Genomic DNA, 18,121 nt, shown 5'->3' with positions numbered 1-18,121 from the left:
GAGTTTAGTGGATGCCTTTTCTCCTATCTTTTGATACCCCACTTTCTGCACTTTGATGTGGATGCTGCTGGTTCCAAGCCCAGATAAAGTGGAGATGCTTGAGAGCAAGGCTAACCAACTAGCTTATTTAAAACAAACAAACCAAGCACAGATCCTCATTGGTTATAGATATGATAAAAATGACATTTTAATAGAGAACACTTTCTGACCCTTCGTGTTTCATGAAGTCTCCTGGTGAAAGCAGAACCCCCCAAAATTTGAGGCTGGCAGCAAGAAAACTTCAGAGTCAGTTACTGGAACGTGAGAACAATCTTTCAACTATCAAAGGGAGGGAGGTGCATAACTGTGGACTTGAAATGCTGTGCATCTGTGAGAGCAGACTGACAGGAGTGACTAGCAAGTGCTTCAAGCAAGAGAGAAAACATTTAATCTATTCAGGTCATCAAGACAATGTACACTCAGAGACAGTAGCACTCATTATGACAGATTCTGTAGGAAAAGCCCTTATCTGGGAACCTATCGTCCAGCAATGCCTGTAATATATAGGAATTTTTAAAAAATCAAAAGAATGCTAACTTTGATCATGTTGTTTACCTTTTCTAGGGGCCTGATCTTGCTCCCCACTGGAGTCAATGGGAGTTTAGCCATTAACTTCGGTGGGAGCTGGCTGAGGCCCTTAATAGAAGTACTGTAATGCTGATACATTTTATTTTAATGTAGCATTTTCTCATTTCATTTACTTTTATCCTCCTTTCTGTAGCTTCTGTTTTATTGATTGGCATAATGTTGGATATTTAAAAGCTATTTACATGAGATATTGTTAAAGGGGTTTTTTTATTTTTACTTTCAAATGTTTAAATAATATTGGATTTTTTTATTATAAGCAAAAAATCCAGACTGGGCCAAATTTACCAATTACATAAATGGTGGTGAAAGTTGATTATAAAACAGATGGGAATGGTAAAGTACTGCACAGATTTGGCATTTAATGGGTCTGCAGAATGAGTGTAATTTATAACAGTGTAGGATTCACTGGGTAGTAGTTTAGTCCTGGTCTGAGTGGGTGCATCTCCTTTTGAAATCAGTGTGAATTGTGCACCTGCTTTCGCCAGAGGTGAATTTAGCCTGTGGTGTTGGGAACAGCATGGGCTTAAGTTAAAGTAGGGGAGCTTACTTTACCTTGCACCCTTTTGTTCGTTTCCCTATTCAGTGGGCCAAGTTTTGTTCTGCTACACTGTTGTAAATTCATAAAAATTAATGTGTAAAGTGTGATTGTTTTGCAAACTGCTGAATGCCAAATCAGTGCAATTTAACTGCTTTCCCACTGTACCAACCCAAATCTGATGATTAACTATATACCACCATTTAGCTCATTGCTGAAATTGACACAGAGACTTCCATGAGAGATGCCTCTACTCATTCTAGGCTGCATTTTGGACTTTGACCTTTAAAAAATATTAGTAATTATTAGAGAAAAAATAATTTTATTTTTTCTTTAATTACAGACTGAACCCAGCAAGGATTTTGACCTGCCCTTGAGAATTGCAGAGACCATACTGAGAAGTGTGAAAACAGATTTAAGTGATGCCCAGGAACATGCAGAATCTGAAGAAAATCCTCTTTCTCTTACCAGAGAGACTGGAATATCTGCATCTACTATTTCTCAAAAACTGCCAACTAAGAAAGTATCTGAAAATCGGAAGAGGAAATCTTCAGAAGATCAAGGCAAAATTGTGGACTCAAAAAGTATTATTGCTATAGCTCTAGAGAGGGAAACAAAATTGGGAAACAGTCGTGGCAAAGAAGTAATAAAAGATCTGGAACCAGCAGGCATATCATCAAAGAAGCCTGACCTGTCAGGTTTAGAAAATTATCCAGTAATAGAAATACAGGTATCTACTTGTAATATACAGACTGTTTCAATACATCAGTGTCAATAGTGAGTTTATTTAAAGTGCTCCAAACCTAGGTCTAACTATTTCTCTCAAACATTACACCCTGAGGTCTGGTCTACACTGGGGGGGCTCGATCTAAGTTACACAACTTCAGCTACGTGAATAACATAGCTGAAGTTGACATACTTAGATCCATTTACTGCGATGTCTTCACTACGGTGAGTCGACTGCTGCCACTCTCCTGTCGACTCTGCCTGCATCTCTCGCCGAGCTGGAGTACAGGAGTCGACGGGAGAGCACTCGGGGATCGACTTATCGCGTCTAGACTAGATGCAATAAATCAATCCCCGTTGGTTCGATCCGGCCGGTAGTGAAGACATACCCTAAGTGACTATTCTTTTTAAAATTTAAGTGAATTTCCTGTGATGGCTGTTCTGAGATATACATTGTGATGCCTGATGATAACTCATCCACCCTCCTTTCCACAGTGTTGAGGACTCTGTAACTTTTTTGTCGTATTTAATTTTTTTAATCACTTTTTACTTAAGTAGTTTCCATCTCCCTTTGAAAAGAAATTGACACTCAAGGCTAAGGCTATAAGGGGACATGTAAGTTTCATTTCAGGGGCTGACACAGGATTCATGCTCCTGGAGTCAGTGACTTCAAGCTTTGAGAATTCCCTCCTTGGTTTTGCTCAGTAGCATGTATCCAAGAATGCTGAGTGTCTCATATCTTTAGAGAATAGCTATATGATATAAGTAGGGCCCTATCAAATTCACGGTCCATTTTGGTCAGTTTCACGGTCACAGGATTTTTAAAATTGTAAATTTCATTATTTCAGCTATTTAAATCTGAAATTTCATGGTGTTATAATTGAGTAGGGATCCTGACCCAAAAAGTTGTTGTTGGGATGGGGGGTCACAAGGTTATTGTAGGGGGAGTTGCGGTACTGCTACCCTTACTTCTGCTCTGCTGCTGTCGACAGCGCTGCAGATATAAGTAATTCTCTGTGGGGGTTGAAAGTAAATTTGGGTCTAAAACATGGTCTTATCTATATGAGCCCAAGTGTGAATTTAAACCAATATATTTATACCAGTATAACACACACACCCCCATGTAGACACTCCAGTATGTGTGCCTTTTTTCAGGTTAGCTTATGTCGCTTGGGAAACGATTTAAGCTAAATTGAAAAAATCTACTTTTCTACCAGAATAAGTGTGTCTGAACAGGCAGTTATACTGATATAGTGATACAGGTATAACGGGTAAAACTTTCTCTTGTAGACAAGTTCTAAGTTCCTTATTTAATAACTAGGTACCGTGGAGAGGCATGCTTTCTTTTTTGAAGGGGAATTGCTGTAGCTACTCTGAGCCAAATTTTCACCTACTCTTTCAGTTATAGTAATAATAATAGTGTGTGCACTGTTACTACATCTGTGCAAATAAACAGGCATTAGAATATGTAAAATACAAGTTAGCCTTCTAAATAACAGATCTGTATGTGCAGAAACTTGCTTGCATGCAGTTTTGTACTTGGAAAATTAGAGGTGGCTACTTGTAAAATATGATCATCAGTGTCTTTTGCTTAACAAAGCTTTTTAGGTGAGATGCAGTAGCATCTTAATTTTATCTTTGTTAGTCTATGGCCTGGTCCACACTAACCCCCCACTTCGAACTAAGGTACGCAAATTCAGCTATGTTAATAACGTAGCTGAATTCGAAGTACCTTAGTTCGAACTTACCACGGGTCCAGACACGGCAGGCAGGCTCCCCCGTCGATGCCGCGTACTCCTCTCACCGAGCTGGAGTACCGGTGTCGACGGCAAGCACTTCCGGGATCGATTTATCGCGTCTAGACAAGACGCGATAAATCGATCCCAGAAGATCGATTGCTTACCGCCAGACCTGGAGGTAAATGTAGACCTACCCTATGTTAGAGCCTTAACATTAACACAGAATTTTGAAGATTTCTTGATTTATAGGGTTGAAGACTATGATTTTTGGTTGTCCGGGACATGTTCCCAAAGAAGTAACACTAGGCAGGCAGCATGGTCAAGTCTAGTGATAAAAGCACAGGAAAGGGAGCCAAGCAATCCACAATTTTAATCTTAGCTCTGTCACTGACTCCTTGTGTGGCTTTGGGTAAATCATTTAGCCCAAAATATTCAAGCTTCAGTGCCCAAAGTCAGGCTGCTAAATATCTATGTAGACATAAAAAAAAGTGCTTTGATTTTCAGAGGGGCTTAGGACCCACAGCTTCCATTGGAAGCAATAGTAGCTGCTGATGCTCAGCACCTCTGAAGATCAAGCCTCTTTATTAGGTGAATAAATAAGGATTTAGGTGTTCAACTTTAGGCACTAAAGTTTGAAAATGTTAGCCTTAATCTGTGTTTGTTTCACTGTTAGGCATTTATTTCCATTTTACAATCTCACAGAATTTTTATTTGGATTAATTTAATGTTTGTACACATTTTGGGTATTATTCATATTGAAATTTCTCATAGAACATTTTTTCTTGCTTACGTTTTTATTTAATCAGTCTTGAATAACTGTTCTGAGAAAATTAAATAACTGGTGCACTGTTGTAATATAAGAAATTGTTAATTAATCCCCCCTGGAAAATATTTTCTTAGTTGATTTGTGTTTTATGTTACAGTACCAGCAACCTATTCTTAGTGGAGACAAGTTTGAACCTTTTTTGAGACATGTAGATAGAACACAATCAAGTGCACAGAATGAAAATAAAGAAGATCAAGAAGTGCCTATTTTCACTCTTCTGAAAAACAAACTTTCATGTGCAGAGATTAAAGAAGACCAAGATCCACCTGTCAAGGCATCTTCAACATTTGCAGCAAGAAGTGTAGATACTATTTTAAGCAAGAACGGTCAGCACCTGTCCATATTAAAACTTATAGAATCAAAAATGGAATTAGAGGAGGATGAGATTAGCGTTAAAGAAGAGTCCCCAACACAGGCTATAAGAACAGATTTGCCAGAGAAATGCAAAGAGGAAAGACTTTCAGAAACAGAAATAGTACGTCTAAACTCTTTTTTAAGTAAAACTCTTGAAGACTTTCTTATAGATAGACTTATAAAAGTAATAATGCTAAAATCTGTTTTAAGCAAAAATCTTGATGGGTTTGTCGCAGAGAGACTTTCAGAAATAGGGATAGTCACAAAGATAGAATTAGGAGAAGAATACCAGAACCTACAGAGTATTATAGATGGATCACCAGTTGTTTTAGAGAAAGAGTTACTTGAAAAAGGAAAAGATATTTCCAGGGAAAGGCTTTCAGAAGCAGAAATAATAAATTTAAAATCTGTTTTGAGTAAAAACCTGCAAGATCGTCTCATAGAGAGATTTTCTGAAACAGGGATAATCACAGATTTGGAGTTAGGAAAGCAGCACCAGAACCTATCATTGCAGGGAATTAAAGATAGATCACCAGTGATTTTGGAGATGGATTTAGCTGAGAAAATGCATGATAGTTGTGAGAAGAGACCTTCAGAAATGGAAATAAATCTTAAATCTGTTGTAAACCAAAATCTACAATATCTTCCCATAGAGAGGCTTTTCGAAACAAGTCTAACTGAAGAGGTGAAGTTAGGAAAGGAACACAAAAACTTTTCTTTGTCAAGGATTGATGAGAGACAGCCAAACCCTGAGGCAGATTTATCGAAGAAGAGGAATGGTGAATCCAGGGGAAAATGTTCAGAACCTGAAATAATAATAAAATATCTAAGTCAAAACATACAAAACTGTGCCGCAGAGAGTCATTTACAAACAGGGATAAACACAGAGATGGAGTTAGGAAAAGAGCACCCAAACCACTCAATGCAGATCAGCAAAGTCAAATTGCCAATGGTTATGGAGACAAATTCACCTAGGATAGGACAAGATTGTCACAAGCAGAGGCTTTCAGAACAACAAATAAATCTAAAATCTGCTTCAGACAAAACTCTCCAAGATTCTCTCATAGAAAGACTTTTGGAAACAGAAATAATGAGTCTAAAGGATTTTTTAAACAAATGTCTCCAGGATCATCTCCTAGAAAAACTCTCAGAAACAGGATTAATCACAAAAGAGGAATTAGAGACAGTACATCAGAACCATTCCTTGCTGAACATTCTGGAAGGACAACCAATGACACTGGAGACAGAATTACACAATATAAGCCAAGTTCATTCTGATGAGAGTCTTGCTAAACCACATATAATAAAAGGAGAACCTGTTTTAAGTGGATATATACAGGACTTCCTTCTTGAGGTACTCTCAGAAACAGAAATAATGAATCTAAAGTCATTTTTAAGCAAAAAGATCCAAGACCATCTTGTAGAACGACTCTCTGAAATAGGGTTGATCACAGAGGAAGAGTTAAGGAAGATATACCACAATTTGTTTGTGCTGAGAGCTAACAAAAGACTGTCATGGGATGTGGAATCAGATTTACCCGGGGAAGAGCAAAATCTAAGTCTAAAATCTCTTTTAACCAAAAACCTTAAAGATAGACTTTCAGAAACAAAACTAGTACATCTAAACTCTCTTTTAAGCAAAATACTGAAGGAAGATCATAGAGACAAACTTTCTGAAACAGAAATAAAAAGTCTAAAATCTGTTTTAAGCAACAACTTGCAAAACCTTCCTATAGAAAGTGCTTCAGAAACTGAGTTAATCAATGAGATAGAATTAAAGGGAGTATGCCAGAATGCTAAAGGAAAACCACTGATAGTTACTGATACAGATATACTTGAGATAGGGCAATGTCATTCTAAGCAGAGTCTTGATAAACTCACTATAATAAATGAAAAGCCTATTTTAAGAAAAGAGAAGTTAGAACTTCCTGTAGAGAATGTTCCAGGACAAGTAACATGTGTGATGGCAAATCTAATCAATGAAACTAAAATCAATAGTGTAATACACCTTCCTCAAAAAAATACTTTAGAAAAAGAGAGTCAAGACCCACAAAGTTGTTTTGGTAAAGCGGAAGTAGCATATTCAAACACAGATTTTGACAAATCTTTAAAACCAAAGCCCCCGAATGAGACTTTGAAGGGAACACATGAAACAATAGACTCACCTTCCTTACGTGCCCATGATATTGCTATCCAAACAGAACTTAAGGAATATCTCTGCAAACCAACACTGTCCTTTCCCGTAAACCCTCAAACATTTATCTTTGTACATTCAGGGTCTGATGAAGAAACTAAGTCACCAAACAAGTCTCATGAGAAGTCAAAAGGCAAAAAAAAGCATGCTAAGCATTCTAAGAAGCACGTTGCATCATGCTACCCACCCCAGGGACAAGTATTAATGTGCACACAGTTTAAAAAGGAAAAACATGGTTTGAATAACTGTAAGGAGATCTTAAAGGAAAAACATAGAAAACATTCTGAACCACCACCTCCAAGATCATGTGTTTCAGAAGCCAAGAAGGATTCAAAAGACTCAACAGTCTCAAACATTTTGAAAAAGGAAAGCCTGAAGCAGAAAGCTGAGCAAGAAAGAGAGAATGATGGGAGACCAAAGAAATCACTTAGCAAGTCTATTAAGATACCAACAGCCACAGTGTCTGAACCACAGCTACAGCACTCTGAAAAAGCATTGCAAGAAAAATCATACGTGAGTAGTTTCCATTTGACTGGTGTGCAGAAGGAAATAGACCTGTAAGAATAATAATTTTCTCTCAAATTTCCACCTCATGAATGTCTGAAACAGAAAACTAAATACATGACTTTCTAAATATCTGGAGGCAGAATTATTAGTACAGTGTCTCTTCATAAACTGATAGCTTCCAAGTAGGCAGGCCCGACACTGAAATCATTGTTACCCTTCTGCCCTAGTCCTCTTTCCCCCCCCCCCCCCCCCCCCGCGTATGTATACTATCGTCCAAATAGGGAAGAAAAATCAAAACTAAATACCTCACTCTTCTAGCTGTTCCTCACCTTCTCCCTGCCAGGGAATTCAAAGAAAACCAGCATTTCAATTCCTCTGGCATGTTAGTGAAATAATAGTGAATAACTATAAATAATGTAGTAAGTTTACTAGAGAGTAAATGTAGCCTCTAGTCTACATTCGCAAAGGGGGATTTTGGCAGTTTTTTATAGTTTTTGGTTTGCCTCAGACACTTAAAGACATCTAAGAATTTGGAATTTGAGATGTTCCTTTTACCCACCCTATGTTCCCTGCTTCCAGTGGACATGATAAAGGATTATGCCCCATTGAAGGGTACATGACCAAGGACTGTAATACCCACAAGTCCTTCTCAGATAAAGCCCAGAAGCACCAAAAGACACTCTAATCCAGAATCTCCACCTGCAGAGGCTTTGGGGGTGAGAGTATGGATGACTTTTTCCTAAAAAGGTCTCTCAGGCATGTGTAGTGTGGCTGGTAAGCCTCCCTCAGTGCCAAGGCCTGAGTCAGACCTCCAGGCTGAAAGGGAGCTGTCTCCTTTAAAAGCTCCCTTCACCTATTCTCCCAAAGGTGAGGAACGGTCTCTTTGATTTGTTTGCTAGGATTGACTTTAGTGGAACTGCCCAGGTGAGTAAGGTCTGAAGGTTTGGGCCCTGTTGTATTAAGTTAGATGGAATATATGAGCTACGTGTTAACATAACCCAATCACTGTCCAATATTAAACAATGTTAAACAAGGTTCAGGTTTTGGTATGCAGACACCTTAGCCTGCTTGGTACCATAGCAAACAAACCATTAAAAATCCTTTTAAACCTTTTATTAACGATATGGAAAAGGAGGAAAAACAGGTAAAGCATTTGAAATATAAAGTATTAAGTAAGACTTTTATTTTAACAACATTTCTTTGTTCCCTTTCCTTTTAGCTGGAGAGAGTTTTAAAAGGACCCTCCTTCCCCCCTTGTTTGACAGTCTTTTAGATGGTATTAAGGATGGAATAACTGTTCTTTTGGGTAAAAAAAGAAGTTAGTTGGGCTGGAGCTGCTGTTGTTAAAGTCCAATCTCATTTTATTCCAGGTGGTGTCTGGGATTTACCTGGAGCTAATAGGGGTGGATGTTTCCTGGGTCCTTCGCTCTGGCCTGATCTGATCAGGACATCTCTTAGGATTAGGACGATGAAAGCCTGGGGTCCCTGGAGGTGGTGGCAGGGCAGCCATGATAGTGAAACTCATTTCACTAGGCTCTGTCCGTTTTTCTGTCTTCCCCTTCAAAAGCCTCTTTCTTTAAGGACCCAAAAAGGGAATAGTGGGTGGAATAGCCAATTCCCTCCTTATTATGTCCACCAATTAGGCCTAATATTTGACACACAAATTTTGGTTCAATTAATTTTTGGTTCCACATTTTCTGTTTTTTTTACTAAGCATGATTTTAACTCAGTCCTTGAGTTATATTGATGTGGCCTTTTTGTTTGGACTTAGTTTTTTTGATGGATTTTTTTTTTTTGCACCTGTTTGTAACATTAATTATTAAAAGCAATTTAACTTACTTTTTATTAACATTTGTTGTTATAGGTTATTGTAACAGTTTATGAACTTTTATATACTTTTTCCAGTTAAGCTTACAATTAAAGTAAATTTGTAGGCCCAGTTATTAGAACAGCCCTCAATACTGATTCAGTCAAAACTCCAACTGACTTGGTGAAATTTGCTCTAAATTAGGAAAGACTTGAGATATTTATGGGTTGCTTAAGGTTACATTTTAAAAACATAAGTGAATAGGTGAAAGTTAGTATGGCTTTGTGAAAGGTAAAACTGGAGCTTGCCTTGTATAACTAAGAGGAGAACTTGGTCATTGTATCGGTTAGTTACCTTCTGTCTAGATCAATAGACAATGAAACATCTGGCTGAGAACAGAATGTAATCCACTGTATTAAAACAAATATTTGGATGTTTGTATGAAATGTACTAGGTTATTACCACCAAGCCTATTTCAGACATTAGGGCCTACTCTCTCTTTCTGTTTCTATACATTTGTGTCATTTTTAACATGTCTTTTTTTATTACTGTTTTGTTACATTTATTATATCTATCAGGGTACTCACTACTGAAGAAGTGGTTGAAAGAAGTTGTTACTCACCTTGTGCAGTAATGATGGTTCTTTGAGAGATGTGTCCCTATGGGTGCTCCACTGTAGATATGTAAAATATCCATTAGCTTGTGGTGTGACTCAGTCACCTCTTGTAGTGGTATCTGTAAAGCTTCAGTCCTGGAACAGTTTGAAGTCATCTGCGATAGATGGTGGAGGGGGCATCACTGTCTCATCTGGCGATAATGATGAGACATGGACTTGAGGGATAACTTCCTCCTCAACTCCTCCTGTTCCTCCCTTGCCTTTTTAGGGGATTCAGAAGCACTTGCAGCAGCTGGAGGAGTGTGTTTCCTTGGTTTCTGGTAGGCCACACTAGAACTACGGGAGGCCTGTTGTCTTTGAGCCTGCGAGGGATCTCAGTATAGCCATTGCGAGGGTGGGAAGGAACCCTGTGGTTGGCACCATGGATGTCCAAACCAGGGAGGCTGTGGATCAAAAGGACAATATCACTGAGGTCCATAGTGAAATTGGGCACCATTTGGCAGGTGAGAAGAGCATTGGGAGACCACATCCTCTTGTTCACTTTCTGACTTGGAAGACGAAAAGGGCGGTGCACAGCAAGAAGTCATCGGCGAGTCAAAGGCTCTGGGTGAACTTAGTATAAGGGCCCTGGTACTGAGCAGAGGAGAGCCAATGCAAGAGACACCGAAAGATCTGTTACGCACTGGAAGTCCGGCTGTGCCAAAGGTGTTGGTACTAGTAGTGGTTGTCGATGCTGAGAGGCCTGTACCGACGGGGACGGTGATGTGGACCTCATAGTATGGTCTGTTGGTGCCTGATGTACCACAGGTGGTAATGATGTCCGAACTGGTGGAGCCTTCCCCGGGGCAGATTTTCTGTCTTTCTCATAACCTGATGGTACTGGTGGTTCCTTATCTATGCCCATTGGGTCCTTGGGCAACCTGACATACTCTGAGTACTGGATTAAGATGGCTTCGGTGCCAGGGGTACCAATGATACTAATCGAGCTGGAGGTAGTTTTCAACTCAATGGGGACTTGCCATGGGGACTCAAGGACCTTTTCTTGGAGGCTTTATGTGAGTAGCTTGCGAGCGTCTTCTTGGGCTCACCTCCCTTGGAAGTAGAGAGTTGTGGTGAGGTCTCCCTGCCACAGCTGAGGTGGTTGAAGAGCTGACTCCTTGCGTAGGAATTTGAGCCTCAGTTCTCTGTACTTTCTGGATCTGGGCTTCAGTTGTTGACACAAACCACACTTCTTCTTTGAGTGCTTGTTCACGTCCATTCCAATCAGGTGTGCGTGCAAGGCAGCTGGAAACTTTTTCCCCTAGCAGCATCCGTCGGGTCGGCCGGGGCACCCCCTGGAGCCGCGCCTTCATGGCATTCAATATAGAGCCCTGCCGACCCACCACCCCCTCAGTTCCTTCTTACTGCTGGTGACGGCTAGCTGGAAGAACCTGTTGCTCTTGCTTTGCAAGTGTGTTTAGACAGTGTCCACTCTTAGTGTTTGTGATGTTGCACTCCATATGTTTATGGAAATACGCTTATGAATGTAAATATAATGTAATTGGAATATGTTTTATGCAAAAGGTCTCTTGTAAGGTATCATTACAAAGCTTATAATCTACTAAGTGTGTTCATCCTATTTGTATGAAGGATCATTCTTGTATCTGAAGCTAGAAATATGAAGTATTACTCTGAAGTCCTATTGTAACTATGCAAAGTGTGGGCCATTAATGGTGGCTTAGAATCTTGATGGCTCCCATTAACTAGGGCAATTGTTGGGAAATAGCTCTGTTTACTTATAAGCCTTCCTGTATACCTGGGTGCCAGCCAGCGAGTAATGAAGTCTCACAGGATATGTGAACATGTCACATGATATTGGAATCCATCTTAAACCTGGTGCTTTTCCATTTAGAAGGAAGGGTGGGAACCCAGAGAGAGACAAAGGATTCCCACCTTGTGTCAAAGATATAAAAGGGGGTGGAACAGAACAAAAGTGGCTGCACTCATGAGAAAACCCCTAGTTATCACCTGCGCTGGAACTAACAAGAATTGTACCAGGGGAAAAGATTGGGCCCAGACTAAGAAGGAGTCTAGTCTGTGAAAGAAGCTTATTGGAACATCTCTGAGGGTGAGATTTACCTGTATTCAGTTTCTTAAATGTATTAGGCTTAGACTTGCGTATTTTGTTTTATTTTGCTTGGTAACTTACTTTGTTCTGTCTGTTATTACTTGAAACCACTTAAATCCTACTTTTTATACGTAATAAAATCACTTTTGTTTATTAATTAACCCAGAGTAAGTGATTAATACCTGGGGGAGCAAACAGCTGTGCATATCTCTCTATCAGTGATATAGAGGATGGAGAATTTATGAGTTCACCCTATATAAGCTTTATACAGAGTAAAATAGGTTTATTTGGGGTTTGGATCCCATTGGGAGTTGGGTGTCTGGGTACTGGAAATAGGTAACTTGCTGAGCAGGTTTTGGTTAAAGTCTGCAGCTTCGGGGGCGTGGACCAGACCTGGGTCTGTGTTTCAGCAGACTATCATGTCTAGCTCAACAAGGCAGGGCTCTGGAGTCCCAAGCTGGCAGGGAAAAACAGGCTCAGAGGTAATTCCAGCACATCAGGTGACAGCCTCAAGGGGATCTCTGTGACTGAACTGTCACTGTGTTTATAGTTAGTTCTCAGTAGTTTATTAGTGTTAGTTTAGTATTAGTAGTTAGGTCATAACTTTCCGAGACCACTTGATAGGGAGACGTGTATCTGTTATGACAGACAACACCACAGCGATGTTCTGTGTCAACAAACAGGGGTGCACGTTCCTCTCCCCTGTGCCAGGAACACAGGCCAGGGGTGCACGTTCCTCTCCCCTCATGTTTTGGGACTTCTGCGTAAAGCACTCGATACATCTGCAAACACCGTACCTCCCTGGAGTACTTATATTGTTGTTGTTACTTGTTGGTACTTCCTGCAATACACATATAGTCTCTGTAATTTTATTCTTTCAAAGTGCTGCTGTTTCAGTTTTTTGACTGTCTATGCATTTCATAATTTTATTTCTCTCTTATGGTTACATTGATTTCTTTGAGGAGTGAGTTCTAAAATGCCTAATCTGTCCTGGCTGGAGTAATTATCATTATTACTGTTGTTATCATATTGTGCTTTGTACCACTTTAAATAATGAATAACAGTCAAATAATAGTCTCCTCCTAGAATGTAACTTTAGCTTGTACTCACTTTAGTAATGCCAGTTTAAAAAACATTAGCTAAACACATAACTATAGACACTGTGCAGATGAAGGTTTCTTATTTTCAGATTGTATTTTTAGTTATATCTGTAAAATAACTTAAAATTTGCATGAAAATAAATGCAGTTTTAGCTATGATACCAATAGCAATGATGGAGTCAAATGTTAGTGAGTCACATACATGATTGTGATTGGTAAACATAAATGCCAAAATAATTTAGAAAAATTAATTCCCTTTCTTAATAAAAGAGGGGAAAAAACCTTAATCACTTATGTTAAAATTATGTTTTAAGTGAAAAACAATTCACTAAAATAGAGGAGATAATGGCAGTAGCACAGTGTGTCTGTTAGAGAAAGTAAGCAGATTTTATTTATTTTTATTTATCTCTACTAAAGATATTGTACAAAGTATCAAATTTGTGTTTCTGATATCTGCGTTAAAGCTCCAGAACTGATACCTCAAGGCTTGGGAGTGGTAATGTCTTGCTGTATTATCTCTTGATTGTTCTAAATTTACATATAAACTTTAAACGTGGCTTTAATTGGCATTTGTATATATTTTTTTCTTTTTTTATATAACAATTAGATACTGTCAGCTAATTCCTAAGTTGTATCTGCAAAAACCCTAGAGTTTTCAGGTGCCTAAGTAGTCTCTGGAATCATGGTTAAAGTTTCCTCTACCCCTCCCCCGCATCTGAAATGGTGCCCCAGGTGAGCCAGGAAGTCCATGGGCTCTGGCAAGATGTAGCCCATGTGTGACAGTGCGAAGCCTGCTTTGAGCCACATGCGAGCATCGGGCACCACAAGTCACAGCAGGAGCACAGAAGGTGGCAATACACCATATGCCATGCCACCCTGACTTCTGCACTGCTGCTGGCAGTGGCATTGCCTTCAGAGCTGGGTGCCCGGCCAGCACCCGCCAGTATCAGGCCACCCTGCCAGTGCTTAATTTGAGCCACGGCTGAGCTCTGGCATCCCTTTCAACGGGGCCCAGAGGTGATGGGGTGGGAGAAGCCCCTGGAGCCCAGAGGGGCCAGGATTGATGGGGGCGCTAAAATACAAGTTTGCCCAGGGTGCCATTTTCCCTAAGGCTGGCCCTGGCCTTCTACATCGAGAGAATAAAGCCGTTCCAAAAGTCCGTCCAGTTATTTGTGGCAGTGATGGACAGAATGAAAGGTCTTCCTGTTTCCTCTCAATGTATCTTGTCATGGATCACATCCTGCATCTGTGAGTGCTACAACCTGGCAGGTGTGCCTGCTCCCCTAATCACTGCGCACTCCACCAGAGCTCAGGCCTCTTCAATGGCCTTCCTGGCACAGGTTCCCACCCAGGAAATCTGCAGAGCAGCGACGTGGTCCTCCATCCAAACTTTCACGACGCACTACGAGATCACCCAGCAGGCCAGCGTTGATGCGGCCTTTGGAAGAGCAGTGCTCCCATCAGTGGACGACTCTGACCCCCCTCCTGAACTTGGGCTTGTGAGTCACCTGATTGGAATGAAAACGAACAAGCACTCGAAGAAGAAAAAACAGTTACTCACCTTCTCATAACTGTTGTTCTTTGAGATGTGTTGTTCACGTCCATTCCAATACCCACCCTCCTACCCTGTCAGAGTAGCCGGCAAGAAGGAACTGAGGGGGTGGCAGGTTGGCAGGGCTCTGTATTGAACGCCATGAAGGTGCAACTCCAGGGGGCACCCAGGCCAACCTGACAGATGCTGCTAGGGAAAAATGTTTCCAGCTGCCACGCACACGCGCACACACTTGATTGGAATGGACATGAACATCACATGTCAAAGAACAACAACAAGAAGGTGAGTGTGATGGGTTGGATCACAGAAACCCCCTTGGGGCTGCCAACTAATGTGCCAAAACTACTACTGTCCCTGCTTTCCTGCCCTGGCAGCTTGGGACTTCAGTGCCCTGCCTGGTTTGAGCCAGACCCGCTAGCCTGCTGCAAACTCAGACCCAGGTCTGAACCACGACCTCTAACATCTGTAGGCTTAATTGGAAGCAGCTTAAGAAGTGTTCCTGTCTCTAATACTCAGATGCCCAACTCCCAATGGGGTCCAAACCCCAAATAAATCCGTTTTACCCTGTATAAAGCTTATACAGGGTAAACTCATAAATTGTTCGCCCTCTATAACACTTATAGAGAGAGATGCACAGCTGTTTGTGCCCCCCCCCCGGTATTAATACATACTCTGGGTTAATTTAATTAATAAATAAAAAGTGATTTTATTAAATACAGAAAGTAGGATTTAAGTGGTTCCAAGTAATAGCAGACAGAACAAAGTGAATTACTAAGCAAAATAAAATAAAACATGCAAGTCTGTGCCTAATACAGTAAGAAAACTGAGTACAGATAAAACTTCACCCTCAGAGGTGTTCCAGTAAGCTTCCTTTTACAGACTAGTCTCCTTCTAGTCTGGGTCCAGCAATCACTCACACCCCCCTGTGGTTACTGTCCTTTGTTCCAGTTTCTTTCAGGTATCCTTTGGGGTGGAGAGGCTATCTCTTGAGCCAGCTGTAGACAAAATGGAGGGGTCTCCCAAGGTTTTAAATAGACTTTCTCTTGTGGGTGGAGACTCCCTCCTCTCTCCTATACAAAGTCCAGCTCCAAGATGGAGTTTTGGAGTCATATGGGCAAGTCACATGTCCATGCATGAATCAGTTTTTACTGGCAGAAGCCATTGCCCACATGCTATCTTGAATGTCTCCAGGAAGACTTCTTATGTGGATTGGAGCCTTCCAAGAACCATTGTTCGTTAAGTGTTTCTTGATTGGGCACTTAATTTGCACATTCCTTTCTCAAGAAGCTGACCAAATGTTTTACTAAGGGTACTTAAAAATCAAGCAAGTACACAGCCAACATTCATAACTTCGAATACAAAAATGATACATGCATACAAATAGGATGAATAGATTCAGTAGATCATAACCTTTACAGAGATATGTTACATGGCATATGTAGCATAAAACATATTCCAGTTATGTCATATATACATTCACAAGCATATTTCCATAAAGTCTTAGGGGGTGCACCATCACAGTGAGTAACCATTTTTTCTGTGGAATGCGTTTCTCTCCCCGGTAGCGAAAGCACTGAGAGTGTCCATCAGTCACTGGGATAAATTCCTTGCAACCGCGGCACTTCTTGAAGTCCAGGGAGCTGGGAATACCCCCCATCCAGGGGGTTGACAAAAGAACAAAGTCCTTTTCTTTTTCTCCTTTTTTGGGGGCGGAGGGGCAGACGCACCTACAGTGGAGCACCCATAGTGACACTACTCAAAGAAGAAGCATGCTGTGGATTTTGGGGCCATTTCATATCACTTACATTTTGAGAGCTTGATTTACACTTTTTGTGTTGGTTTTATCTCAGTTTGGATTTTGAAGCTGAGCTTATTTATCTGTTCATCAGGGTGTTTTGCAGTGTTGCCCAGAAAAATAATTTTACATTTCTAGTGTGTTTCACTTTTATTTCTCATCATTATAAAGATCCAGTGTCACTTTTTGTGAGAGATGGGTTGTTACTCATATTGTTCTGGCCAAATTCTAGTTTGTATAACTGCATCCCACACTCCTAGATTTCCCTGTAGTTTTAATGGATTATGATAGACAACACATCCTGTTTTAAACTACTGTGTAAGTGTTGCTGAGTTCTTTTAAACAGTTTTTATTTTTCACCCCAGAGGTGGCTACACTGAAGTGGCGGGTGAAGGGATTACTGAGGTAATTGGCACAGCAGTTTGAGATCCATGAATAGAAAAGTGCACTCCTGCTCTACCCTCCACCACCCCATCCATATATAAATATACACACACAGTGGCCATCATTATTCTAAGTTCTTCACAGGAAACTCATAAAATGCACATTGTAACCCAAATTCTGATTGAGGCACTACTGCAATACAAATTATTATTATGAATAATAATAATAATAATTGGATGAGCTTTGAGGATAAAATACTCTAGAAAGGGGACAAAGAGGGACATGGTTTATGGATAAGTGATGATCCAGTTACTGTGTTGATGGTTCAGAATGCTTTTATTTGTGTATAAACACCTTTGCTTTTTATTGGCAATATGAGATCATTTTTATTAAGTTATATCCCTTTAATGTTGGCTGATGTCTATACTATTTAAGTTTTAAAGGCTTGAATCAATTTGTTAATGAGATCTGTTTTTATCTTAATATTCAGAATTATGCAGATAAAAAAGAATTAGACATGGAAATGTTTAGGCATCTTGAAAAAGCAGTTGAAAGGGCTCTGTGTGATTTAGGAGAGGTTCCAGAAGTCAGCATGTACCAGCCACTACATTCTGCAAGACCACTCACTGCTCCAAGTATTTGTAGTCAAACTAAAGAGAGCTGCAGAGTACAGCCTGCAAGTTCTTACACAACTTTACTTGATCCTTCTGTTGTTGATGATCCAGGAAATGCTACCAGTTCAAAATTTGATATTCTAGACAGTCAAGAGCAGCAGGTGGAAATGACTTCTGAAAAGTGGGCAGCTGTTTGTAAGATTGTCCAAAGAATATTACATCAGAACTTGAGACCCCAAAAGGATGGCTAATGAACTCAACCACAGACTATTGATATGGCTAAGACGAGTGTCATGGGGAGGGTGATGTTTCATCATCATCTTCTAACTTTTTTCCCATTGTAATGATAAATAAATGTTCTCACTGCATATTATTTGATTGTGTATATTCTGTTATTAACTTGTATTAAAGGTGCTGCTTCTTCAAATATCTGTCCCTCTGCGTGCTCCACCATAAGATGTGCATGTGCCTGTGCACTCTTGACTGAAGACTGTAAAGCAGTGTCCATAGGCCTGCACCTACATATACGAGAGTATATAGGGAGGCATGGACCTACCACCACTCAGTTCCTTTTCAACCGTCTGTGGTTTGATATGGAGCACTTGGTGTCTGCTGTTCTACAGCTTCCTGCCTTTTCT

General features: G+C 40.3%; 1 protein-coding gene across 5 annotated transcripts in view; it reads left to right on the top strand.

Moving 5' to 3' along the window:
- C2CD6 (C2 calcium dependent domain containing 6) overlaps positions 1-17,910 on the top strand; it is a 61,233-nt gene extending 43,323 nt beyond the window's left edge. For 3 of the 5 annotated variants that reach the window (XM_034786112.1, XM_034786111.1, XM_034786115.1), the window contains 3 exons: positions 1,506-1,892; positions 4,551-7,514; positions 17,360-17,910. In XM_034786112.1, coding sequence (XP_034642003.1) covers positions 1,506-1,892; positions 4,551-7,514; positions 17,360-17,734 — 3,726 coding nt within the window. In that variant the 3' untranslated portion in view covers positions 17,735-17,910. Of the gene's footprint in view, positions 1-1,505; positions 1,893-4,550; positions 7,515-9,893; positions 11,200-17,359 lie in introns of those variants that run through there. The other 2 variants (XM_034786113.1, XM_034786114.1) reach the window with 2 other exon arrangements.
- Positions 17,911-18,121: the final 211 nt, after the last annotated feature.

This window comes from Trachemys scripta, chromosome 11, assembly GCF_013100865.1.
Source record: "Trachemys scripta elegans isolate TJP31775 chromosome 11, CAS_Tse_1.0, whole genome shotgun sequence".
In the NCBI taxonomy this organism is placed as follows: domain Eukaryota; kingdom Metazoa; phylum Chordata; order Testudines; family Emydidae; genus Trachemys; species Trachemys scripta.
This window is presented reverse-complemented; position numbering and strand designations above follow the sequence as displayed.